Genomic DNA, 26,982 nt, shown 5'->3' on the forward strand with positions numbered 1-26,982 from the left:
ACTATTCTTAAGAGTCAAACAGAAACTTGGTTAAGTGTAGTTCTTGCACCACAAACCTTGTGAAAATTGATATCTTGTCAGTTGTTAAACAGAACCTTAGTTAAGCCGGGTCCTCGGACCTCCTACTTTGGGGAAATTAACTTTTGAAGTTACTATTCTTAATGTCTTGTCACTGTTCTTATTCTTACCACACGTTTTGTGGAAATCAGTATATTACCATTCACTAATTCGAATCTTAAGTTCTATATCTTTAAGTGTTAAGCAAATTTTTGTAAGGAACGGTCCTCGGACCTTACATCCTACTAAAAGCAATACCTCAGGTTACAAAGGTTTAACCATCATATGAGTTTTCTAACTAAGGCATTGTTTAATGTTCAAACTAAGTTATACGGCTGCTTTGAAGTTATGGTTGTTTGATTGGTGGAGTTAGACTTATTTATTCTATTCTCCCTCTAACTATTTATTAGTGAGAACTTTCATGAGAAGCACAAAAAGAGCAAAGTAAAACGAATACAACATGAATGAAAGTTGAATAAAACTGTTCTTCATTAATTATATACAAAAAAAGGGGGTACAGAAAGTTCCTATACTAGGCCCTAAGCTAGGGGAGGAGGGTCTGGGAGAGAGCTACTGCCAACCTCAGTGCTCTTCAGTTCCAGCTCAAAGGTAGACAAGACTTGCTTCCTTTTGTCTGTTGAAGGAATGAGGGGCTCCACGTTTTGAATCTGCTCCTTCTCGGCGCCACCACATTCGTCCTTCTCTTTATGAGAACCTTCAGGTTCTGTGGGATCAGGAACAAGTTCTTGCACCACAAGAGGAAGGGCAGGAGAGGCAACCACATGAGGGTCTTCAATTTCCTGTATGTCTAGGGGAAGCCAAATGTTCTCGGGCTTCCTCAGCTCGGAAGCTTGAGGAACCCCTGCCGCATTCATAGCCTCCCCCCAGACTTGCTGACAGTACTCTCGGCACAAGGCCGCAAAAGCCTCTGTCAGCTGTTCTTGCGTTCTAGTCACCCCCTCCTGATAGCTGGCCTTCTTCGCGGCCTCCAGTACTTGTTTATGGGTGCGAGCCTCCTCCTTCATTGGCGTAAGCTCCTTCTCCAAGTCGGAGCGTGCCCGTTGGGCTAGAGAGAGCTCGTCGTCCTTTTGGCGAAGAAGTTTACGCTGCCCCTCCACTTGGGTCTCCATCGTCTTTAAGCTGGCCTCGGCACCATCCCTCTCTCTTTTCAGGTCGGCCAGCTGCGATGTGATCTTCCCGTTTTCTGCTAAGGCCCGGCCTAGGGACCTTTCTGTCTCTTGCCTTAGCTCTTGCTCCATCCCCGCTCGCTTCCGATAGTCCTCCACAAACTTCTCGGCCGTGAAAACTTCTTGGATGGACTGCAAAAAATGTCAGGAGGTTAAAAATGGTAAAGTGTCTACAAATGAATCTAGAGTACAAGTGTAAGGTGGAACTTACCAGAGCTAAACCCCTTTTTAATGAGAGGAACAACTGAGGCTGGCCCATCTTCTCCAAGGTTTCCATGTCCTTGGGCAGCAGAAGAGGACGCTCCAACACCTCGGCCAAGTGGTGAGCGTGGCCTTGTTGGACTGCCCTAATACTAGAGTGGTAGGGAATTGGTGCGCCGTCCAGTCTCAGGTCAGGAGACCAGGTAGCCGGTGCTCGGCGCACTTCGGCCACGTCTCTAATCTCCCCACTCTCGACAGATCGAGCCCGACCTTTGTCCTTGTCCAGCTTCTGCTGCTGAGCTGGTTGTGGCTGTTGTCGGGGCTTTTTCTGCTTCTCGCCACCAGCCCCCTCGGCATCCACCTTCCTTTTCTTCTTAGAATCGTCGGTGGGAGGCTTGGGGTCGGCTGGAGGAGGAGGAGGTGGTGGTAAAGTCGGGGGAACTTGGGACCCCCTCGTTCCCTTCTTTGCCACTCGTGCGCCTCTCGCGGTCATAAGGTCCTTCAGCTCGTCCATCTCTTCTTCAATGGAACCGTCGTCTGGATGCGCTATCACTAGACCCGTGATCCCAGAGGCCTCGGCTGCTTCTTCTTCCTCGTCGGAAAGAACAACGAACGGGCTTCCGCGAGGTCGTGGGGCGTCCTCGAGTTGGAACCTATCTATCTCCTCGTCCAATGTGTTCGACGAAGACACCTGCTCATCTGGGATAACTGTTGCCTGAGAGTGCATGGTGAGGGGAATTGCCGCAATAGGACGATGGTACAAAACAGTGTGAGGGGCATCAGGAATGTCGTGGTCAGCCAAGAAGTAGGGTCGGGCTACGTGAATCCTCCTACGCCTTCGGTCACCCACAATTATTGCGTTCTCGATCTCCTGGAAGTCCGAGGAGATAGGGTCGTACCCTAGAATCAGATGAGCCGCCCTAAGTTGTAAGTCTTCGCTGACGAACACCTCGGAGCGTAGCACACAATTCAAATCTGCAACGTTGCAGTGGCTTAAGCGTGGGCGCACAAGTTGCTTATCTGCAAAGAAAGACATCAAAATAAACAAACATGGTCAGATTCATAGAACATGTAATAAATTAAAGTTAGACGCTCAAGTAAATGCAAATGCACATTTCTAGATGTTAGAGGGAGTTATGTGGTGGGAAGTTAAATCCTAAGGTGTCACACCTGGATCTCCCCACTCAACTGGACAGTGGGGGCCGTCGTACCAGTTGTTAGAGACGATGAGGTAGTCATCCTTCATGCCTTTATTAGACTTGGGTGAACATGAGATTAACCTAACTACACTAGAACGGGATTTGATGTAATAACCTACATTGGTAAGTTTATGGCACTCGTACATGAAAACAACGTCGTGCCAGGTAAGGTTGAGACCCATCTGCTCGTTTAGAGCGTCGACGCTACCTAAAACTCTAAAAACGTTGGGAGCGCACTAATCGGGAGACAACCGGTGGTTGCGGAGGTACTCCCTGGTTACGGGTTTCATTGGGAGGGTCATCCCACCTTCTACGAAGGCGACCATTGGGATGATGACCTCTCCGGTTTTCCTAGAACCGGCCACGGCTTCCGCCGGGCAGTATTTTAAACCTACGTCGCTGGGAATGCGATACTTAGCCCTAAAACCTTCCATCCCAGCGGCGGTATCAACTAGACACTTAAACTTTCCCATCAGAAAGGAACGAAAGACTAAGTTCTAAGAGGGAGAACGGTTAAAAGGGGAGCCGAGGACAGGATCCGAGGAGAAAGGGAAAGGGAAGAAGAATAAGAACTTACAAATTTCAAGTTGTGCGAATTTCCACGGATTTCTGCAGACAAAAGGTGATTACTAATGTTTTGATGGGATTAGCCTCTGAAGAAATAAATGAAGGCGCAGGTTCCCGAAGCGTCACGATGTGCGGGAAGCGGCCTCGAAATTGCATTTGTCCCGCCCAAATTTTTATGGAGTAACAAGGACCGTTGGATGCTCATTTCACCGTTGAACGTGGGGGACAAGGTGTAACTTACGGTAATAAATGTGCGCGTTTTTGAAAATCAAACCGCCAAGTGGCATCCTCTGGAACGCAAAACAGTCTCCACACGTGCAATTATTTGCAAAACGTGTGGGGTAAGTCCTCGTTGGATCAAAACCCTATTTTTCTCATCGGATGATGAAAAATAGAGTTTTGAGGGGCTATTGTGGGGAGTAAAAAGATCCAAGTGGGCATATGGGCCTTTGAACTGTAGCAAGGAGGGCCGACCTGCTTTTGGGCTAAGAATTTGTTAGTACTGCGAATCGGCCCATACGCCAAGGGTCCGAGGACACATCCGAGGGTAAGTTTCTTCTCGGATAGACCCAGGAGAACTCGGAACTTCACTATGAAGGTCAAGGCAATATTCCGGAAAGACTGTTGGTTAAAAGGGGGAAACCCTGAACCTTTGAGGTACACCGGTGTTAGAAAAATACCAAAAGCAAAGGCTGCCACCTCCACATTAAAGACTCTGCACCTACCTCACTGGCCGCATTAATGGGGAAGTGACCCCTGAACAGTAGAACTGAAACTTCTGGTCACTATTCAAAGGCACTAAGAAAAGAAATATCTAGGAGGGAGGGGGTTGGAGCAACACGTGGATAAAGCATCAGGAAAAGAAGTATTTAAGGGGGATGAACGCCAAAGAAAGGAAGCGGTCTGTAACTAAGAAAGAAATTAAGAATTATAACTTTTAAGAAAGAAAGAGAAATAATACAGAAGTAGTCCTCGGCCTATGTCCGAGGAGGCCTATTTGCAATTATTATTTGTTATTTACAAGTGTTTGTAACTCTTAGCCTGTTATCAAGTTCTCAGTACCTCTAACCTAGATTTCAAGCCCACACTCTACAAATTTGATTGTTTAAGGCTTATTGGGCCTGAGCCCGTAGTTGTCTTTGGGGTCCAGGTGCAATTGTGCACTTACAATGTTTATTGTATTAAGAAAAAAATTATGTCAAATGAACTTATAATTTATTTTTTATTCTTTTGCTAGTACATACTATAGACAAATTTGTAATAAAAAACCTTCAAAAAGCGCAAGATACTTCTCTTACCCAAAATACGTCTTCTTGTTTCTTTGAGAAAAATCTTCTTGTTAACTTTCAACGAAAAAATATCCTGGAGCTGCCACTGTTTTTACATGACAATTTGAATTAATTGGAACCAACATAGAGGAATTAATTGGAACCAATATAGAGCAAAGATGAGAGCTCCAAGTGTAATGTATTATAAACTCGGTTTAAAAAATTATTATTATTTTCATATTTGTTCTAATAAGTATTACTGTTTACTAAAAAAAAAAAAAGTGTTGCACTATATTTTCCTGCAAAAATATAACAAAAGAAAAGGAGCATCCTTCATGAATCATGATGTATGGGGATTTAATTACAAAGAACTACGTGGCGCACGAAAAGCATTATTCGTGATGTATGGGGCTTTACAATTAATAACGTGACGCATAAGCTAATAAGTTGTAACGGAATTTGGATTTGTCGATTCATTGACCAAAAAGAGGGATAAACGAGAAAAGAAAAGGAAGATGCAATATATTAGAAGGGAATAGTTATCACTTGACAAAAAAGAAAAGAAAAGGTTATTACAAGTTTTGATCAATCTTGTGATGTAGACGTCTGAGGTGCCATATATGAGAAACTTCTTAAATTGATATATCATTTTATACAAATTAAGGGTCCGTTTGATAATATTGTTCTAGTAACGTTATTTTGTATTTTTTGAAAATACGTGTGAGTGAAAAAATGTGTGAAAAAATGTGTAATGTTGTTTAAAACCTAAAAACTGTTGTTTAAGTTATGGTACCAAACACTCCTTAATATGATGACAACTATATTGTAGGATTAATGAAGAAAAATGTGATGATAATAGAGAAAAGCAATACTGAACCACAATGGTTTACTTTTAAGCTAAATTAATCTAAAAGCTAAAATGTAGTATTTATTGTTACTACACTTTAGTTGAGCCACATCATTGACCATGTCACATTTTTTTATCCTAAAATTTTTAAACAATATTAATATATATATATATATATATATATATATATATATAAATAGTACAACTTTACATATTCTTTAACTCATTAAATCCAATTCACCATTAATTTAGCCTTCTTCCAATTCTCAACTCTTCATTTTCCGCTTCAAAACCGTTTCGCTCTCTTAAAGTTCAAACCCTTCAATTGCCACTCCTGTAATTAATTATATTATTCTTAACACTATAAATTTCCAGTTACTCTCTCTATCTCTGCAAAAGTTGCCAAAGTGGCATTAGATTTGGAAAGTCCCTTTGAGGTGTGTTATTTCCCTTCTTATTTTTTCTTTTCCCCCAACTTCGATTTTTTTATTGGATTTCTAAAGTTTGTGGATGATATGTTTTTTTGTGGATTGCCGACAATGTGATCACTTTGGGGCTATGGGTAGCTAGGATTGGTTTGTCGGTTATGAGAAGGGTTTTCAAGAATTAAAAAAAATCTCTAAAACAACTTCTTACTTCATATTCATGTTGTTAAATTTTTATTTTATATTTGTGTTTTACCCGTTCACTTTGTTTATCTTTGACATTTTAGTTTTCTTACATTTGATATTTGTTTAACTCTATGTAAAAAAAAAAAGCCCAAAGTTTAATGTATTTACCTTTGATAGTTTTGAAACAATAATAGAGTATATGTTGTAATTATACTCCAATTAGCTTGTAACCTCATGCATATGTATGGATACACTTAAAAATATACAATAAGATGCATAATATAATTCATATATATATATAATTAAAATACTATTGATAGTCATTTTTATATTTTGTTAACTGTTTAAAATTTTTTTTAAGGATATTGTTAGGTATAAAATGTAAATTGTCCATGTTTTTTTTAAAAAAAATTATTGTGAAGTACTTTTTTTTACGATTCATTTATTCTAAACTTCTTGGTTTTTGTACTTAATAACTTACTTGGATAAATATTTGTGATGTGGTCCCACATTTGATTGTAAAATTAAAAAATAAAATTCTTTAAGAATAAATAATTTAGGACACATGGTGCAAAATAGAACTCTAATTTGGAATTCTAATTTGATTTTCTCTCCGCTTCATCTATTATTATATACTAGCATGTAACTCCATACAAATGCATGGATGCATTTAAAATTAAACAAAATTTTTATTATAAAAATATAAACAATTAGTCAAATTATTATTTAAAAAAAAACATGTGATACATGCATTCATGCATACGTATACATACATTTAAAATTAAACACAACTTTTATCATAAAATATAGATAATTAGTCAAACTATTTTTTTAAAGTAAATGTAATTAGTCACATGTTTAATTCTTACCTAAATTTAATACTACTGATGATCATTTTTTTTTCTTCTAATTTTTAATAAGATAAAACGTGTGGTGATTTTTATTTTATTTATTTTTTAAGAAACATGTGGTGATTTTTATTGAGTATATGTAATTGTTTTTTTTTTTTTTTAATTTTATAGTTCATTAATATTAGATTCGTATTAGTATTTTGCACTCATTAACTCACTTGACACAAAGATTAAAAAAACTTAAGTAGACACATGGCACATGCTTAAGTGGATAATTATGGTGTAGTCCCCACATAAATTTAGACACGTGCAAATTTGGATTATAATTTCAAATTCTAATTCAATTTTCTCTAAGTTTTACCTATTAATATATATATATATATATATATATATATATATATATATATATATATATATATATATATATATATATGTAGGGACACAATTTGTACCTAAGCCCAAAAGAGGAAGGGAATAGGCCCAAAGAGCCTAATACAATAAATTTATAGAGAGTGAGTTTGAAATCTAGGTTCTAATGAGTTTGTATATTAATTGTAATGGGCTAAGATAATAATAGAATAAAGATGAAGCAATTTTATATAAGGTAAATCGTTCTTGGATCCAATCCAAGGAGGCTAGTTCTTCTCTATATATCTTACTTAATGACTGATTACAAATATTTTTCTTCAGGTATCACTTTCTCATTGATGCGGCCAGAGAGTTAGCTGTAGAGCATTCAATGCGGTGGTAGCAGCTTTCTCTTAGATATTTTAGGACTTCCCTTTCTCCTGTGTTTTTATGATGCTTATCCGTATCAATAGAATCTCCTAGGACGTTACCCTGGATGGCAAACCACCCCTTTAGACCTTGACTTTGCTCAATTGAGGAGACAGTCATTCTCGGACCACCCGCAGGGATCCTTATGATCAAAACTAGCCTCTTCTCTTACTAACGTGGACTTTCCTAGCGCCAGTGGCTTTAACTTCACGTTTGAGTCATAACCTTGTTTGAGCTTGTGTTGATAATATGCGAATTGAACCATGGCGTTTTCCCTCCGCTCTTTAACCAAATCCAAGCCCCTTTCCAACAGCTCATCATTATTGCTCGGATTGAAAGAGCTCGTCCTCAATGTTGGGAAACCGGTTTTGAGAGGAATTACAGCCTCGGCCCCATAGGTCATTGAAAATGGTGTCTCCCCTGTGGATCTACGAGGGGTAGTCTAATATATCCAAAGAATGTGTGGCAGTTCTTCCACACATTTTCCCTTCGCATCATTTAACCTCTTCTTGAGTCTATTCGCTCTTACTTTATTGATAGCCTCGACCTGTCCATTTCCCTATGGATAAGCCGGGGTGAAATATCTGTTCGTAATGCCCAAATCGCAGCAATATCTTCTGAAGGCCTTACTATCAAACTAAAGGCCATTGTCTGAGATGAGGGTATGAGGAATTCCAAACTTGGTGACAATGTTTTTCCAAACGAATCTTTTTGCATCCAAGTCCCTGATATTTGACAGTGGCTCAGCTTCAACCCACTTGCTGAAATAATCTGTGTTGACCGACAGTCATCTCCTATTCCCTACTGTCTTAGGGAAGGGCCCTACAATATCCAAGCCCCATTGAGCAAAAGGCTAAGGGCTGGATAGAGGATTGAGAACGTCCTCTGGTTGATAAATGTTTGGAGTAAACCTTTGACATTGGTCGCATTTCTTCACATACTCTTGTGCTTCCCTCTGCATATTTGGCCACCAGTACCCTTGGGTGAGTGTCCTGTGAGATAAGGATCTACCTCCCATGTGGCTTCCACAAATCCCTTCATGTAATTCTTCTAGAAGTAGCTCTGTTACTTCAGGGTGTATACATAGCAGGTATAGTCTAGAAAAAGAGTGTTTGTACAGCTTTTAGTCTTCGGATAGCCAGAACTGAGGAGCCTTTCTACGTACCTTGTTTGCTTCGGACTTCTCCTCAGGCAAGATATCTTCCTTAAGAAATAGCACTATAGAGTCCATTCAACTAGATCCCGCCTTAATCTGATGAACTCGGACCATGTCACCTTTGATCTCAGTAGGCTTGCACAAGTCTTCAACAACGATAAACCGAGGTAAGCTCTGCGCAAGGATGTTGCAAGGGTGGCCAGGGAATCAGAATGGGTATTCCTGCTTCTGGGGACTTTCACTAAGGTGAAAGACTTAAACTTTTACTGTAAATGTTTCACCTGATTCAAGTATTCTTACATTCTCGGATCTTTGGCCTCTAATTCTCCTTCCACTTGTCCAACAATCAATCTTGAGTTTGAGAATATCTCCACTGTTTTTCCTCCCACCTTCTGGACCATAGCCATCCCAGCCAATAGGGCCTCATACTCAGTTTCATTATTTGTGGCCGAGAAACTTAACCTTAAGGATTTTTTAAGAACGATCATCTCGGGAGAAACTATAACTAGCCCCACTTTTGATCCTCTTTGATTTGTTGCACCATCAACATATACCTTTTAGGATGAGGCTCTTGCAGGGAGACCATGTCAACTGATTTTCCATCCATGTTTTGCTTGTCTTCTTGTTCTTGTTCTTCTTCTTCTTCTACAGAAGGTTCAGTAAACTCGGTTACCAGGTCCGCAAGAACTTGACCCTTAACAGAGGTACGAGGCATGTACTTAATATCAAAGGCCCCTAAGATTGTACCCCATTTGGCAATCATTCTAGCATAATTAGCACTCTGAAGTAATGATTTGAGCGGAAGTTGGGTTAAGACAACAACTGTATGAGATTCGAAGTAGTGGGGGAGTTTACGTGTAGCATGCACCACTGCTAAAATGGTATTTTCCAATGGTATTTTCCAATGGTAGGTAACGGATCTCTGCCTCATGCAACGACTTGCTCACGTAATAAACTGGCCTTTGCACACCATTGTCAACCCGTACCAGCACCAAACTAATGGCATGGGAAGCCAAAGCAATATAAGCAAACAAAACCTCATCCTCCTCGGATTTGGACATAACAGGTGGCCGAGAAAGATATTCCTTAAGTTCCTGAAAGGCCAAAGCACATTTCTCAGTCCATTCAAATCCCTTCCACTTATTCAACAACTAGAAGAAAGGCTTGCATCTATCCTTGGATCGAGAGATGAATCGGTTCAAGGCAGCAGTCATTCCCGTTAATTTCTGTACTTCTTTACGATTTCGAGGTGGTTGTAAACTGTTAATTGCCTTAACCTAATCAAGATTGACCTCAATTCCATGATGAGTGACCATATAACCTAGAAATTTACCTGATCCCACGCCAAAGGAACATTTGGAAGCATTGAGGTGAAATTTGTGTTTTCTTAGTATCTCAAACCCTAGGTCTCCCACATGCTCAGACACCATCTTACTCTTCACTACCATGTCATTTTGACCTAGTTGTGGCTCGAACATCCTGGTCATTATCCTTTGATAGGTAGCCCCTGCATTCTTTAAATCAAAAGGCATCACTTTGTAGTGATAATTTCCTGTAGGAGTGACAAAGGCTGTCTTCTCCTGATCGTCCAAGGCTAGTGGTATTTGATAATATCCTTGGAAGGCATCTAGAAAACTCATCTAAGGATGCCCAACAGTGGCATCCACCAATTGGTCTATACGAGGCATTGGAAAGGGGTATTTGGGACAAGCTTTGTTCAAATCTGTAAAGTCTACACATACTCGCCATTTCCTATTCTTCTTTTTCACTACCATTGTATTAGCCAACCATTCAGGATAAAATAGCTCCTTGATGGCCCCTGCTTGCTTGAGCTTGATCACCTCCTCCTTGACATCCTCGGAATGCTCTTTAGAGGATCGTCGAGGTGGTTGCTTCCTTGGTATAACAGTTGGGCTGACATTCAAATAATGTCAAATGAAGCTCGGATTCACCCCTGGGGCCTCGTAAGTATTCCAAGCAAACACATCGATGTTCTCCCTAAGAAATATCATCAACTCGTCTTTCTCCTGAGGAGGCAATTGAACTCCGACCTGAAAGTATTTCTCCTTATCATTACTTATAATAGCCTTTACTAACCCTTCACACTCTACCTCATCCATTGAATCCTCAGATAACATCGGCTCCTTTGATTGCTACAAACTTTGCTCGTTTGATGTCGAGGACTCTCCCTCAGCTTGATGTCTAATTGCGGCCACTAAGCACTGCCTAGTCATAGGCTGGCTCCCTATCATCTCTTCAACCTGGTCACCAGATGGATATTTCATCTTCAAATGTAAGGTGGAGGAAACAGCCCCCATGGCATGAAGCCAAAGTCTTGCCACTATGGCTGTATAGGGAGAATACGCATCCACCACTATGAAATTGACCTCCACCACCTCTAACCTAGTTTGCACTAGTAGTTAGATATGCCTCATTGGTATAACTACCTTTCCATCAAAACCTACCAAAGGTGAATCATAACTAGTCAAATTCCCAAGTTTTAGCCCCAACCCCCTATACAAGTCAGGGTACATAATCTCTACCCCACTACCTTGATCAACCAATACTTGCCTCACATCATATCCCCTTATCTTGAGGGTAACCACTAATGCATCATCATGTGGCTGTAAGGTACCAATTTTATCCTCATTAGAGAAACTCAGCGCTGGTCGGACCTTCATCCTACTCTTTTTGGGCTCAGGGTAGGATGCCCCCACAGGTGGCTGGGCTACGGATAGTACTCTGGAGTGGTGAAAACCAACTCTTCCTGAGGCAACAAGAATAACATTGATTGTGCCTAGAGGTGATTTTAAAGAGGCATCCCTCTGAGATTCTGATCCTGCCTGGCCTCCCTACCCATTGGGATGATAAAGGAATTGCTTTAACTTGCCACTTTGGACTAGCTGCTCCAGGTGGCTCCATAGCGTTTGACAATCCTCAGTAGTATGTCCTCGCTCTTGGTGGTACTGACAGTGAAGGCTTTGGTTGCGCCTTGTGGGGTCTCCTCCCATTTTATTTGACCATTGAAAAAATGGTTCATTCTTGATTTTTTCTAAGATTTGATGCACTAGTTCTTGGAACAACACATTAACTGTTTGTGGTACAGCAGTAGCGCCAGACTGCCCAGAAAAATCCCATTGAGGACATTTATTGTTGTACTTATCCGACCTGAAGCCCTTTTATCTTGAGAGACCACCTTCACCTAACTGTTGGTCCTCCTCGACCCGCTTATACTTATCAATGTGGTCCATGAGCTAGTGTACATTACTAACAGGTTTCCCTGTTAACGATTTCCTCAGACCATGCTCGACAGGTAGGCCGACCTTGAAAGTCCTTATGGCCACATCGTCAAAGTCCCCATCAATCTCATTAAACATCTTCCAATACCTATCCGAATATGTTTTTAAGGTCTCCCCTTCTCGCATAGTCATAGACAACAAAGAATCCAAGGGCCCAGGAACCCTATTGCACGTAATAAAGCGAGATCCAAATGCCCGGGTGAGTTCCTTAAAGGAATCAAAAGAACCTGCCCCTAGACCGTCAAATCACCTCATTGCCACAGGTCCCAAACTGGATGGGAAAACTTTGTACATCAAAGCCTCATTCTTAGAGTGCACAACCATCATTTGGTTGAAATGGCTCACATGCTCCACAGGGTCTGTTCGACCATTGTACATGGTAAATGTTGGCTAAGTGAATCGCTAAGGAAGTCTTCCTCCTTCAATTCTACGCGTGAAGGGTGATTTATAAATCTGGTTCAACGCTCTACTTATAGCGTCATTCCCCATGCCTCTGCAAGATGAATTCCTATTCTTGCGGCCATGAGGGTTGTCCTCTTCATACGAGAATAATTCACTAGGGAGAGTCCTTGACCTGGGCCTATAACTTCTATCCCCACCATCATCAGAAGAAGGGTAAAAAATGGAAGGAGTTCGCTTCAGTCATTCGTGACATAACTTCCTCTTCAAACGATCAATCTCCAACTGAATGGCCCTAGCACTATTCTTATAAGAGACGTGGCTTCCCCCCCGAGACTGGCTCGTACCAGTATGGGTGGTGTGCACACTCCCCTCCCGGTCCCTTCCTCGTTCAAGACTAAGGGAATGATCTTGATGTTGGGACCCCATAGACTCTGCCTGGTGTGGACTTGAACCTACCATAACTGGACGTTAAACTCACTAAAACACAAGGACTTTCCCACAGACGGTGCCAATTGTAGGGATACAATTTATACCTAAGCCCAAAAGTGGAAGGTAATAGGCCCAAAGAGCCCAATAAAATGAATTTATAGAGAGTGGGTTTGAAATCTAAGTTCTAATGAGTTTGTATATCAATTGTAAGGGCTAAGATAACAATAGAATAAAGATGAAGCAATTTTATATAAGGTAAATCGTCCTTGGACCCAATCTGAGGAGGCTAGTTCTTCTCTATATATCTCACTTAATGATAGATTACAAACATTGTTCCTTAACCTACAATGTTTTTCTCTCATTCTTCTTCGATCCCCTTATCCTGAGGGTCTCCTTTCCCTTTTATACTATCATTCCTCCCCTCTCTACTCTCCACGTATAGATCAGATTGTTAGTTTGAATACTTGTCCCATTAGCACCTCTCTAAAGCCCTTGGAAGTAGTTGTAAGGCTGCATACTGCTGCTTAAGTATCACTTCCTCATTAATGCAACGAAAGAGTTAGCTGCAGAGCATTCAATACGGTGGTAGCAGCTTTCTATTAGATATTTTACGACTTCCCTCTCTCTTGTGTTTCTATAATGCTTATCTGTATCAATAGAATCTCTTGGGACATTGCCCTAGATGGCAGACCACCCCTTCGGACCTCGGCTTTGCTCAGTTGAGGAGACAGTCATCCTCGGACCACTCGCAGGGATCCTTATGATCAAAACTAGCCTCTTCTCTTACTAACGTGGACTTCCGTGATAATGTGCACCTCTCCTCGGACTACTTCATGTCCTCAAATTAGGCCCCTGGCCCATTATACACATGGATATATATATATATATATATATATATATATATATATATATATATATATATATATATATATATATATTGCTGGGCTTAACACCTCTACAATATAGATGACTTATAAATTTGAATTTTTATATTATATGATTATGTTTTTTTATGGTTTATTATATTGGACTTTTCATTTTCTACACTAAATTAATTAATTTGGCATAGAAATTTAAAAATTTAGATTAGATGAGACACGTGACGCAAAATTAAATTATAATTGATCATGAAATTCAATTTTTACACTAAATTAACTCACTTGGCACAAAATTCTAAATTTAGATTATATGAGACACATAGCACAAAATTATACTCTAATTGAATTTTAATTTGAAAATTAATTGGATTTTCTCTCTGCTTTATCTACTATTATATATATAGATATATAAATTACTGCTTTCATATTTTTTGATTCAATGGTTCTTTTTTGTTCTGGGACCTTTCTCAATTTCTGTTTGGCTTCGACAAATACTATGTTTAACAAACTTTTTCTTATTATATGCAGCACATAATTTTTTGATCTTACAATCCAATAGACAAAAAAAAAAAAAAAAAAAAAAAAAAAAAAAAAATCTACCTCAAAAATTTGGTCACGAGGAAATAGAAAATCTCAAAATATGATTGGGGTTTAATTTTTAACTGATTTTGATTATGCTAAATGTGGAGTTTGGTTTTTGCAGGGTTTAGGATTATTTACTTAGATACATGAGAGTTTGACAATGAAGGTTTCTTAGGTGGTCAGAGACATTTCTAAGGAACTTTAAGAGAAGGAAAAAAAGTTTTTTTTTTTTTTCAAAACTTCTATTATTATATATAGTATAGATATGTCTAGACATTGTTTTTGGTTTTTGAATCTTCATTGATTTCAAGATTTAGATATTAAAAAAAACTCAAAATAATAGAATGGAAATGGATGATACTTTCAAAATAGTTCAATTTTTAAGGGAAACAAATTATTTTCAATAATTTTTAGAGAATAAATTATACACTATACTGTATTACAAAAATAATTATATATTTCACGCATTACATGGGTATGCGACTAGTAACTTATATATTACAAATCACCAAGAGCTCAACCTACTATCAATTTTTAATGTTTTCAAGAAATCCAAGATTCAAATCCTTCATTTTTTTAATATTTTCAAGACATCTAAGATTCAAATCCTTTAGTTACAATATTTTTATTGTAACTATCAAAATTTTCAAATTTACCTTACAAACCAGGTATGTATATTTTTTGGGCATGTGCAAATTGAAGACGAAAAACATATTACCAGTCAAACAACATAACAACACCTTTTTCTTTTTAAGAAAAGAAAACCATGTTATGTGGCATAGTTTCCTTGCAAGAAACTTTGAACAAGCTCTTCACATTTCTAGCTCCTAAGTTTTTGGTTTCGGAGAAAATTCCACTCTTGACCAGCAAATTTAGCCGCATTATTGTGAAAAGAGTTGCACCGGCAAAAGCTTTGCCATCAAAAACAGGAAACGACTAGCAAAAAAGAAAAAGAAGCCGCATTGTGGCTATTTTTGCTGTATAAATCTTGATCCCTTAATCTTTCTCAGACCCAGCAAGAGCTCTAAAATCTAAACCAAACAAACAGAGAGAACTCCATCCCATATATGTTCACTGGAGTGTGATGAAGGAAAAGATTCACATTCTTCTATCCTTCACTTTTCTCACACTCTTTTGCGTCAGCACTAGCACTACTCAACAATTCCATATTCCCAACAATGCAGTCCTCACACAAGCTTCACACATCAAGCAAAGACAGCTCTTGTATTACAGAGACAAGTTTGGCTCAAGAAATGAGCTTGCCTCAGTCCCACACTCCATTGTTTTTGACAGCCCAAGACTCAAGAATGCCTACATTGCCCTCCATGCATGGAAACTAGCCATCATTTCAGATCCTCTGAATTTCACATCCAACTGGGTGGGATCCAACGTTTGCAACTACACCGGCGTGTTCTGCTCCAATGCTCTTGATGACCCTTCGATCCAAACTGTTGCTGGCATTGACCTAAATCATGCTGACATTGCTGGGTACCTCCCTGAAGAGCTTGGCCTCCATTCAGATATTGCATTTTTCATATCAACTCCAATAGGTTTTGTGGTAGTCCCAAAGAGTTTCAAAAAGCTAAAGCTTCTGTTCGAGCTTGATCTAAGTAACAACCGCTTCGCAGGTAAATTCCCTTATGTTGTTCTTGGTTTGCCAAGCCTTAAATATCTCGACCTCCGATTCAATGAGTTCGAAGATAAAATCTCTAAGCTCTCTTTGAAAAAGCCCTTGATGCCATATTCATGAACCATAACAGGTTTGCCTTTGAACTCCCTGATACTTTTGGGAACTCACCGGTCTCCGTTGTGGTTCTTGCGCACAATAGTTTCCAGGGGTGTGTACCTGCGAGTCTAGGTAACATGTCAAAGACTTTGAACGAAGTGATTCTTATAAATAGTGGTTTAAGGTCATGTTTGCCTAAGGAAATTGGGTTGCTCAAGAATGTGACAGTGTTTGATGTTAGCTACAATAGTCTAGTGGGTGAATTGCCTGAGACAATTGGAGAAATGGTGAGCTTGGAAGAGCTGAATGTGGCTCGTAATATGCTCTCAGGGACTTTACCTGACAGTGTGTGTTCGCTTCCGAGTTTGCGTAATTTTAGTTATGAGTGTAATTATTTCACTGGTAAACCGCTTTTGTGCTTGGATTTGGAGGGTTTAGATGATACAAGGAATTGTTTGCGGTGTAGGCCAAAGCAAAGATCAACATTAGAGTGCAAAATATTTTTGTCTGGGCATGTCTTCAATTGTAGTGCTTTAAAAGTCATCCATTTTTTCCTTCTTTGCCTCCAACATCACTATCACTGCCACCAATTTACTCACCTCCACCTCCTCCTTCAATGCCACCACTGTCACCACTGCTGCCTTCACCACCACCTCCTCCTATATACTGTGTTTGCTCTCCACCACCACCACCACCACCACCACCTTCACCTCCCATGTATTCTTCACCACCCCCTCCATCAAAATCACCGCCACCTCCGCCACCAATTTAGTGATTTACTCACCTCCACTGCCACTGCCATCACCACCTCTGCTTTCACCACCACCACCACCTTCACCACCTCCTCCAATATACTGTGTTCGCTCTCCTCCACCACCACCACCACCACCACCTCCCTTGTATTCTTCCCCACCCCCTCCACCAAGTCCTTATAAGTCACCACCATCACCACATTCACCTACTCCGCCTCCACCTCCACCTCCACCCACTTATTCTAACGCTTCTCCACCACCCCACCAAATTCTCCGCCTTCATCTTCATGCATAGAAACTCCACCACCTCTGTCTCCCCCACCATGTGTAGAATATTGACGACCCCCACAACCTTCGGTACCACCACCTAGTCCAACATATAATGGTCCACTGTCACCAATTATATGGGTACCCTAAGTGTCTCCACCACCACCACCACCACCACCATTCAAATTTTGATTTTTTTAAACGGATCTTTCTCCTTTCACCATCCCTTTTGAGTGAGAAATTTTTGATACATTTCAAATAGTTTCCATGGATTCTTCATCTAAACTCTCTTTGCATTTTCTCCTTTTAAACATGCTAAAGGAGATACAACAAGGTGTAAGAATGCGATTGCTAGTGCTAGAATTGTCAAAGAAGTGGTTATGTGGTGAAGTTCATGAGTAAGGAAAAGTATAGTGCTGATACAGAGGGTGTTAAGGGAGAGTTCTTCCATATTATTTGAATTGTTGTGGATGTTTTTGAGTAGATAATAAGATGAAAGATGTAGTTAGGAGGATTACTCGCAGGGAATGTAATTACAGAGATGAGATTCATGTTGGCCATGACGGTTGTTGAATTGGAATTTTAGCAGGACTGCAGGTCTATTTTCCATTCAAATGCTGTTTCTTTTGTACCACAGTTTTGTTTCTTTGCTTTTACATCTAGAATAACAGTCAGATTCAGATTCATCCTTTTCTTGATGTGTGAGGGGGTAAAAATCCTGTTTGTTTTGTTTTAGTTTTTGTTTTTTGAAATAGATATAGTGGGGGAGGGGAGGTTGATAAATAAAGTTTCCCGATCAAAGTCAAAGCCAATTGCAATCGGCAACAATCAGCATAATTTGTTGTCCCCTCCGTCTCTGAGGCAACTTAAAGGTTCATATCAATGAACTTTTGATGCTGATCGAATCATTGCAGTTGTTGTAAGGGTCCATATGGGCAAGTTGGCTGCGGGGAACACATACATAATTGCAACCCAGTTAGTGTTGGTAACAGAAGTGCAAGCAGTTTGAGAGGACATTTGCTTGCTAACTAGCATCATGTTTGAGATGCATGGGGCTTTCACACAATAAAGTAATGATATATATGATGGTGCCACATTGTTCTAGAATAAAACGCAATGTAGTAAATTGTAGCCTATAGTTCAGAAGAAAGGAATATACCAAGAAAAAGAAATAGTATGAAATTTATTAGAAATGAAATTGTGTGATACATATGTGGTATCATTCCAATGTTAAAAATGTTTCCCCAAAGAAAACTACAATAAATTAATACTTACAACGTGAAAATGATATAATCAAGGGCCATCTAAATACATTCTTCTAGGAAAAAAATTGCTTGCTTCTGCAGGGTAGTTAGACCTCCAAATCACACCTTTGTGGCTCAACAGCCTGCAACCTGCACAGAATTTTATGTACTTATATTCAAAATCCAAATTCAAGGTCAAACCATCCACATATGAATGGAAAAATGTGTTGAGAAATAATTTCTGCAAGAAAAAAGACTTCCAATGGCCATGAGCCAGGGGTTTTAAGTATCCTGGCAAAGTTTGTTTAATTACTGAGCAGGTTGAAGTGTGTTGTCACGTCTAACTTCCACAAGGTCCTTCCTTTAAAATGCTTCTAAAATGTCATGTAAATAAGTCTTGCTCAGTACTATCTAATAGTAGAACGAGGTACAAACTAGAACTAGCTTGGGATTCTAGAGTTGGATTCACATTTTCCTTTTTCAGTAATTCGAAGATGATCCTTTTGAGTTGTGCCTTCTCCAAGTTCTTACCTGACGCTATGTTTCCAGATCCTTTTTTTCGGTGCTTTGACCCAAAGCAATAGCTTCTACCTAGTATAGTGATAAGATGTCTGCGCTCCAGCTGTTCCTTTTTGCTATTTTTGGGGCTTCTCATTCTTCTTTGGCGCCTGCAGTAGAGTTTTTAACTTTTTCTCTCTTGGGTGGATGTCGACTCCAAGAGTAGATCCTTGTTGCCACAAGTTTCATGATCCAGTCCTCTAGGGCGACCCTTGACCCTAACCTGCAAGCATAGATGGATAGGAAACAAGCACCTGGAGAAAGGAAGGGCCACAGTCAACGAGGATGAATAAATACAAGCCTGCCACTACTCTTACCGTTTCACCTAGAAATGCATACAGTGAAAGCTGCAACAAGGAATAGTAGCCTTTCCGAGTAGAGAGTAGAGAGTGGGTCTTTCCTTGCCTCTGAAATGACAGGTATGCAGTCTGATGTCTCTATTAATTTGTCCCCTTCCTTGATAGGTTCTCCAAAAGTATGAATAGCTGGAGGAGTTTGTACCATCCATTTAATTGTAATTGGATTTTGTTCATTCCTCACAATTTCTCCATGTGATGCAGCAGATCCACCAGTGCACAAAGCTCCCAATTTTGCAGGGTGTAGGAGAGGTGATTGGTAGCCGACCTTAGCCCAAATTTTTTTCAGGAGATGCTGATTCCCTGACTTGGTCAGTTACCAAAATTAAAGATGACCAACCATGGAATCTGCCTTGATGTTTACTGCAGTCAGAAAGTCAAGAAGCTACAGTTCACCAAGAAAATTGAGCAAAAGAGAAAAAGATAGGAGAATGCATAAGCTGAGAAGATATGAAACGCATTTAGGTATATGGAAGAGAATTTCATTTTTTAAGTGATAAGTAAAACACACCCTGTGGGTTTTGAACTCAAGATCACACCCTCCACGCTGTACTTACCTGGGGAGGAGGTTCAATTTGAGCTTTCGTTAAGGCAGCAAGAGGTACCTTCACAAGCAGAGAGTCAGACCTTCATGAAGCCAAATTCTCATATAATCAAACCGTGCTGATTTTATCTGACTTGTTTCGAAGTGAATTGTGGGCTGATCAAAGAACGGAAATGTCACAGCCCTATCTAAAACGTTTGGCATATAAGCAGAAAAGCTTCAGCCCAAACATGGATGCTCAATCACCTGTTCAATGGTCTGCTCAATGAAGTCGCGGAAAAAGCAGAACATTATCTGCCAGTTGAGAATTAATTTCAGGAGGTAATGGCTGGAGTAACCCATTATTAGACAAGTCTTCCAAACCTTTGATGTCCTGTTGCAAGCGGGTTGCATGTAAAATGGCATGCTCTAGAACTAGAGGATCATCTGGGGGGTTCTGCAGAAGGGAAACCAAGGTCTGCCGATAAACTTGAGCAGCCAATAATGGTCTTGCAACCTGCCGATTTTTACATAAAACTGCCACCTTGATAACATGCTTACAGAGATTTCCCACTCTTGACCAGTGGCAATCACAGAGGGAGAATTCTGAACCAGGATTCCAAACTGTATATGCCAGGCTTCTATCTGTTTGAGAGATGACTTTTGCAAGCTCAAGATTTTGCTCGTCCAGTATCACATCAACATCAGCGATGTGTACAGCGTGAAACCAAGCATTGGTTATGAAAGATTTGTCCCTCAAATTTTCAAAATACCCAGTCTCCACACTGTATTGGTCTAACCAAAATGAGGAGTGAAATTCAGTTGTCAAAAAGTGGATCAACCAGTCAACTCTTGCCCAGGAATTGGCATGTTGCTCATTATAAAGCTTAGATTTTAACCTAAGGTGATACGACTCAATTGCAGCATGGGGCTCTGGACTGGCCACAGGAAGAGACCTTACACCATTAACCCACAGCTCTACAAAACAAGAAAGCACATCAAGATCAGATTTTGTGTGTGTCAGCTCAGTAGCTCACAATTTTTGGGGGTCCATGATCCTGCTTTATTATTATAGAAGTAACATCAAACATTATAACATTAACCTCATTGATTGAATTTTGTATATTTGATGTTTGAATACTAATAGTAGTTAAATTGGGCATCCATGTTAGTAAGGGGAATCTTAAAAAGGATTATGAATGCCATTTACCATGACACTGTCTGAGTTGGAAAGACAAAAATTTAATCAGTAATGTGATGATTCTCTACACCTAGGTCTTCCCATTCTTCATCTGACTTTTTTTCTTAGCTTTTAAACCAAATGACTCTATGAAAATACGTCAATAGTTCCACATGTTACAGGTAAAAGTACAGAGAAGAACAAGAAGAAGAAGATTCTAGCCCTATGACAGTGAAGAAGTCCTTCCAAATAATAAAAATTCAAGCTTATATGGGAAAATACCTATGGTTGGCAACCACCGGATCTTGAAATAATTCATAAAGGCACATTGATCAACAAATACTTGCATAAACTCTTCAATCGCATCCATAGCATTTGGCCCATTTCTTGTGCAATATAAAATCCAGCCTAAATGCTTAAACATTTCTCGCTGTACATCAAAGTTACAGCATTTTTTTAAAATACTTCTCATCCAAGCACGGCGAATATGCCAGACACATAATAGGACTCGGCATTGGAAAACCTCTCTGCAAATAAGCATAATCACAGCACTCACATTACTTTTTTTATAATCAAAACTATTAATAAAGCTGGAAGGGCACACTTATAATATACCTTATCATGGAAACCTCAAAAGAAGGATCATCCACTAAGAAGGCATTGAGTCTCCATCTGGGGTCCTTGGTATGGACTCTTTCAGCAAGTAACCCAATCCATTTATGGACATCTTGACCAACAAAAGAAGAGGTAATGACCCAAGCAACTGGAATTGCATTGTGGGTTGAGTCAAAAACAAGTAAAGTACAGAGGGGATACTGTTAAGAGAGACAAAAAGAAAAAGAAAATTTAAGTATATTGTAATACACAATCAAACTCAATAACCTTAGGCATGAAGAAGTTAATAGCTGTTTATACATCGAAACATGGTAAACTCCTTCCTTCCTAAACTGCTTCTTGAGAAAACTCCCTGTGCAAGATGTTAGGTGCAAGCACATAACTATCCAGTGGCATTAATTTTCTAATTACTGGTTACATCACCATAACCAGGTTTAGCATAATAGTTCAAATAGATACCAAATCCTTGACATGTATTCATTTCTCTCAGATTCCTTAATATATCATTAATATTATTCAAAAATGGTGTTACCTTTTCTTGGGGCCCTAAGGCCAGCCTAACAACCACTGTATTTAAGTTCCCCGATATCTTAAGTAATAATGTAGCCGAAAATTATCTCAATGTCCTACCCTGAAGATCGTGCTCTTTTTTTTTACAGGACAACAAACAGAAAAACTTATTATCCCATGCCCAAAGATTAAAAGAGAGTACACTACCTTAAGCTTCTTCAAGCCAAACGTTGAATGAGAAGCTATCGAACCATTATGTCCATAAAGGAGCATCTGTTGCAGCTGCCATTCTGTCTGGATCCCCAAGATAAATGGTTCTGAACCAGAATTTTCCTGAAAGTAGAAAACATGCTTTTGATGGCGTTGGACCCACACCCTTACACTGCATTCATCACTTGCATGTAACTCATGTGAAGAATTACGAATAAGCCTTTCCATGTTACGAACATCATTTCAAGTGAGAAAATCATCACGATTGTGGGGTCCACCGTGCCCCTGCACCACCTCCATATGATGCTGAATTACAGTGTCCAAAGATATTCCGACATAAAGCATAGACATCACTTTCTGCCGTAACTCTTCTGAGATTCGTGGAGCATACATAGCTCGTGTCCCTACAGCATCCTGATCAAGTATCCCGTGACATGGGGCCCCTGTTTTATCTACATGCTTTCTTTGATTATAGATGATGAGGGCTAGGAGGGGGCGGGTATATAATCGTTTTACAGTAAAATGGCAAAGGCAGCCTCTCATCATGTGACGCCTCCCTGGCCTGCTCCCTTTCCCTGATGCAGGCTTGATGTTTGAGCCATCTCCCATCCCGGACTCGCTGTCTCGGTAGTCTTCGGGACCATAAGAACACCAGTATCTGAAGAATCACCATAACAGATAATGTTAGTTCAATGTAACTTAGAAGAGATTGTTGAAATGCATTCCCTTTTTAATATTTAAAAAATAATAATAATAATTATGTTATGTGAAAACTGTTATCTACTGGAATACGGTTTTGTTGAAGACAATAAAGTTAACAGCTGAGGTTTACTGGAAAATAAATACCTATAATAAAACATTTAAGGGGAAAAAAAAACTGCATTTTAAGAAAATTTTTGCTGAAAAATGTTACACAAAACATAACAATAATGAGCATAGTCTTAAAGCTTTTTTTTGGGGGGGGGGGTTGTTGAAGGAAGAAGAAAAGTTAGAAAAACCATCCAATCAGCACCTAGAGGATTGAAATTTACATGGACAACATACAATGTGTATTCGAGATAGCCATCGACTCTTGGTTTGCTGATGCTCCCCTCAGGTCTCTTCCTTCTTGACTCAATGCGGAAACTAGCGGGACATTCGGCATTAGAAGATTCTCCTTTTACAAAATCGTCCACTCTAGCAAAAGGAATGAGAGCAATATCATCACCACCTTGGCGACCACCTTCTACTTTTACCCACTTCATCTGAGCAGCAGAAAACTCAGCACAAGGAGGATCCTGCACTGGAAGGCTTAGAATATCCTCCATTCTTGGCATCTACAAAAAAAAATGAAAATATGAGTGACAATCCGAAATATGACAGGTCATGGAAAGACACTCAGAGCATCAAAGAGTATCAAGCACACGAGTGGACATAATCAGAGATTTAAAATAGGAAAATGCATCAAATAAATAAAGAGAAGGGAGGAGTAGATGTTTCAATAACTACATAATATACTTCTCAATGCCATTCTTAAACATTTTACTTTTTGGGTCAACCAAAAAATGAAAACCATGAAGAAAGAAATCAATGAGGTTCTCAGTGCATAAAGACAAATATCAGACTACTAACGCCAAAAGTTGCTTCCAACTATTTACTCAAACACAATGCAAAAGCAAATTGTATCTAAAATTTTCACCTTGAAGGCTTGAACAGTTTGAACCTATCATTTAGTCTCGAATTATGTTGAACCAAAGAGCGTAAATGCGTAATGCAAACAAACAAAAAGTCAAACCGTGAAATAAGATACTTGTCATTAAACAACATAATGCTCTCTATGGCAAATTGACATGGTTAGGAGCCAATAGAAACAATGACAGTATTATGAAGGTTGTCATCTTAACTTCAAGAATGAAACTAAGGAAATTCTACTGTTCAATAAAACTCTTGGAAAATCTCAGTCTAAACGGTATAATTATCAAATTCAATCAAAATCTAATTTACAAATGCTTTGGCTTGGCTATTTATAAGTGCCAAGTTGAGAAGCCTTATGCTAAAATTACTTTGCAACAGACTCTAAATGCGCCAAGAGCCTTGTAGCTCAACTGACACCTCCTAGTGTTTCCAATGGAGACGTCCAAGATTCAAATCCACCCTCTCCCAAGTATTGAATTGTCAAAAAACAAACTCTGATTGATCCCCATTACAATACGTTACAAAAGACAAATTTGATGAATTGTTAAATGGTACAAGTTAACGAATGTCCGAAGGACATTGGTTTAGGAACCATTTTTAGAAATTGTTTATGGAAAAAGAAAAAAAAAGTAACTTTTTTCTGCTACTTTTTATATTTTCCATAAAAGTGGTATTAAAACTTTCCTAAAAAGTCTTAAAATGGTCCATTAAAAATGCCATAAAACTTTGTGATGCAATGTTACATCTTGTATTTCCTTTTTTTAACAAATTCCCTAGATAACAAAAATTTTCATTTATTTTGTTTGCTATCAGTAACCTCTCAAAATTGGGACTGAAGAATTGAAGGAGCTAGTAACAAGACCACTACTTCCTAAGCTGTCACATATATAATCAGATAATAAGACCCCCCCACCCCCAGAAAAAAATTAAAAGACTAAACAAGAAGATAGAATTTACCTTTGCTTCATGGCCCTTCATGTTCCTTCAACTGCTATAAATTTTAAACCTTGGAATCCTGCACACAATCAAGAAAATGAAATCCCACCTTTTTTCCAATTACCACAGAAGGACCAGAAAATCAGAAAGTGAGAGAAATTGAAACGGGAATTACCTTTTCTTTTTTGGAATTTATGATTTCAACGAGAGTGGCATGAACGAGTGTGTAATTTCTAATTCAGAAAGGAAGAGGGTTTCGAGTTTCGATAATTTTGTGGAGTTCAGCTCTCTCTGTGATCAGGACACAACTAGTGATAATGAAACCACCTCGAATTGACCAAAGTCCGCACCAGGTTGTCGCCTGGTCGGTACTGTCAATGGGCTTGAAATTTCGGCTAGTTTAAGCTGGGAGATTGGACGTTCAAAGCTACTTGCACTAGACTCGGGCTTATAGTTAGCCCAGCCCATTTAGGCCGGTGAGATTAGTTTTTTTTTTTTTGAGAAATGGGTAAGTCAATATTATTAAGCACAATCATTCTGAAATACATCATCCAAATCAGGTGGTAGTTCTTCTAACCACACGTCAAGGTCAGCAGCTAGAACTGCTCTTTTTGCCAGGGAATGGGCAAGACAGTTGCCCCCCCCCTCCTAACATGATTAAAGAAACAAACTTGCATACTTTGACTATAACATTTAATATCTTGAATAATATGGCCTATGTGGGACCTGTTACTGTGAGGATTGTTCAAAGCCGAAATAACCTTCAGAGAGTCTCCTTCCACCTCAGCTTGGAAAATACTTATTTCTTGTGCAAAAGTAATAGCTCTTCTCGCGGCCAAGGCTTCCACCATGTCAACTGATCTTGGAAGAGGAATTTTCTGGCTAAGTGCAGCGATGATCCTCCCCTCTGCATCTCGTATAGCTACACCCAAACCTGCCCATCCCAGATTCTCAAAAACGGAGCCGTCGAAGTTTATTTTGAATAAGCCAGGAGGCGGGGGTTTCCACTTCGCCTCTGCTCTTGGGATAACAGACTTTGAACGTGTAATATTTGCATCCCGGAACTCCAGCAGTAGGTCCCGAGCCCTCTTGACCGTCTCGCCTACGTCCCAAACTACTTGTCTCTCCCTTAACTTATTTCTTCTAACCCAAATACACCATGCGACCATAAAAAACAGAGCAGCGGTACTTGGAGTAGATTCTAAAAGAACAAAGGAGGCCAAATCGCTGAACTTGGTGAAATTCCTTGTTCTTGGGTAGTGGAAGCTCGGGTCCGAAAACCAAATGCTTTTGGCATGATCGCACATCTACAGGCAATGAATAACATCCTCGGGGAGCTCTTCACATAAGCTGCAAACATCCTCTGAGATCACGTGCCGGAGTCGAAGATTGCACCGAGTTGGTAGAGACTCGATTGAGGCCCGCCAGATGAAGTGTCTGACTCTATTTGGAACCTGCAATTTCCAAATACCATTCCATAGCTGCTTCGAACCATCAGAGTTTGAGGTACCAGGCTGTGAATTAAGGGACTCCGAAGCTAGTAACCTGTATGCACTCCGAACAGTGTAATTACCATCTGGGGTTAGAGGCCACACAAGCAGATCCTCTGAGGTGTGAACGCTGACAGGTATGCTCTTTATACACTCCGCCTCTGATCGAAAGAAGTTCCTGTCTATGAGCTCTTCATTCCAACACTTTGTCTCCGGCAAAAAAAGGTCCTTCACTACAGTTAGGGATGGATCTTGATGAGGCGATAAGATTTTACCACCCCCTGCATCATCAAGCCACCTGTGCTCCCAAATATTAATTGACGAACCATCTCCTATTCTCCACCTAGCACCCATACGTATCACATTCCGAGCCTGCAAAATACTCTTCCAAGCGAAAGAACTACGAGGGGTGATCTCAACATCAAGAATACTACCACTCGGAAAGAATTTTGATTTAAAGACTTTGTAGAGTAGGGTGTCTTTCTCATGGTACAATCTCCATACCTGTTTCCCTAGAAGCGCATCATTAAATTGTCGGAGATCGCGAAAACCCATACCCCCAAGAGATTTGGGTGAGCATAAGGTGGACCATTTTACCCAATGCATCTTCCTTGTATTATCCTGGTTTCC

At 39.7% G+C, this 26,982-nt stretch overlaps 2 protein-coding genes and 1 pseudogene across 12 annotated transcripts; 1 reads left to right on the plus strand and 2 right to left on the minus strand.

Moving 5' to 3' along the window:
• Positions 1 to 15,395: 15,395 nt before the first annotated feature.
• Positions 15,396 to 17,131, plus strand: LOC142613270 (leucine-rich repeat extensin-like protein 7; annotated as a pseudogene).
• LOC142613271 (uncharacterized) lies at positions 15,678 to 25,233 on the minus strand. Of its 11 annotated transcripts, none has more exons than XM_075785557.1 (10): positions 25,038 to 25,233; positions 24,884 to 24,941; positions 23,297 to 23,568; positions 22,250 to 22,910; positions 21,533 to 21,732; positions 21,200 to 21,444; positions 20,005 to 20,715; positions 19,820 to 19,914; positions 18,832 to 19,577; positions 18,213 to 18,450 (listed from the first exon to the last, which is right to left on the minus strand). In XM_075785557.1, the coding sequence occupies exons 4-7, from the start codon at positions 22,478 to 22,480 to the stop codon at positions 20,021 to 20,023; spliced, it is 1,371 nt and encodes a 456-aa protein (XP_075641672.1). In that variant the 5' UTR covers positions 22,481 to 22,910; positions 23,297 to 23,568; positions 24,884 to 24,941; positions 25,038 to 25,233; the 3' UTR covers positions 18,213 to 18,450; positions 18,832 to 19,577; positions 19,820 to 19,914; positions 20,005 to 20,020. The 11 variants fall into 11 exon arrangements, with proteins under 11 accessions (XP_075641663.1, XP_075641662.1, XP_075641661.1 ...); XM_075785553.1 differs by having other exon boundaries at positions 18,832 to 19,081; positions 19,176 to 19,577; positions 19,772 to 20,715; positions 25,038 to 25,232; XM_075785548.1 differs by adding an exon at positions 15,678 to 16,157 and having other exon boundaries at positions 18,332 to 18,450; positions 18,832 to 20,715; positions 25,038 to 25,232.
• On the minus strand, positions 22,496 to 25,330 carry LOC142612343 (uncharacterized). Its single transcript, XM_075784446.1, has 3 exons — positions 25,190 to 25,330; positions 23,297 to 23,568; positions 22,496 to 22,910 (listed from the first exon to the last, which is right to left on the minus strand). Exons 1-3 carry the CDS (start codon positions 25,328 to 25,330, stop codon positions 22,496 to 22,498), a joined length of 828 nt encoding a protein of 275 aa, XP_075640561.1.
• Positions 25,331 to 26,982: the final 1,652 nt, after the last annotated feature.

The sequence above is a fragment of the Castanea sativa genome, chromosome 10, assembly GCF_040712315.1.
Source record: "Castanea sativa cultivar Marrone di Chiusa Pesio chromosome 10, ASM4071231v1".
NCBI lineage: Eukaryota > Viridiplantae > Streptophyta > Magnoliopsida > Fagales > Fagaceae > Castanea > Castanea sativa.

What these genes read in the sequence shown, in the direction of transcription:
- LOC142612343 (XM_075784446.1), bottom strand. Translation starts at nt 25,330, where the DNA reads ATGGGCTGGGCTAACTATAAGCCCGAGTCTAGTGCAAGTAGCTTTGAA. An exon ending in CGGACTTTGGTCAATTCGAG is followed by an intron (nt 23,569 to 25,189) that starts GTGGTTTCATTA and finishes TTTTTTTTGTAG; the next exon opens with ATGCCAAGAATGGAGGATAT. An exon ending in GGCTATCTCGAATACACATT is followed by an intron (nt 22,911 to 23,296) that starts GTATGTTGTCCA and finishes GTGATTCTTCAG; the next exon opens with ATACTGGTGTTCTTATGGTC.
- LOC142613271 (XM_075785548.1), bottom strand. Translation starts at nt 22,480, where the DNA reads ATGGAAAGGCTTATTCGTAATTCTTCACATGAGTTACATGCAAGTGAT. An exon ending in TTGGCTTGAAGAAGCTTAAG is followed by an intron (nt 21,733 to 22,249) that starts GTAGTGTACTCT and finishes CTCTCTTAACAG; the next exon opens with TATCCCCTCTGTACTTTACT. An exon ending in TTTGAGGTTTCCATGATAAG is followed by an intron (nt 21,445 to 21,532) that starts GTATATTATAAG and finishes GCTTATTTGCAG; the next exon opens with AGAGGTTTTCCAATGCCGAG.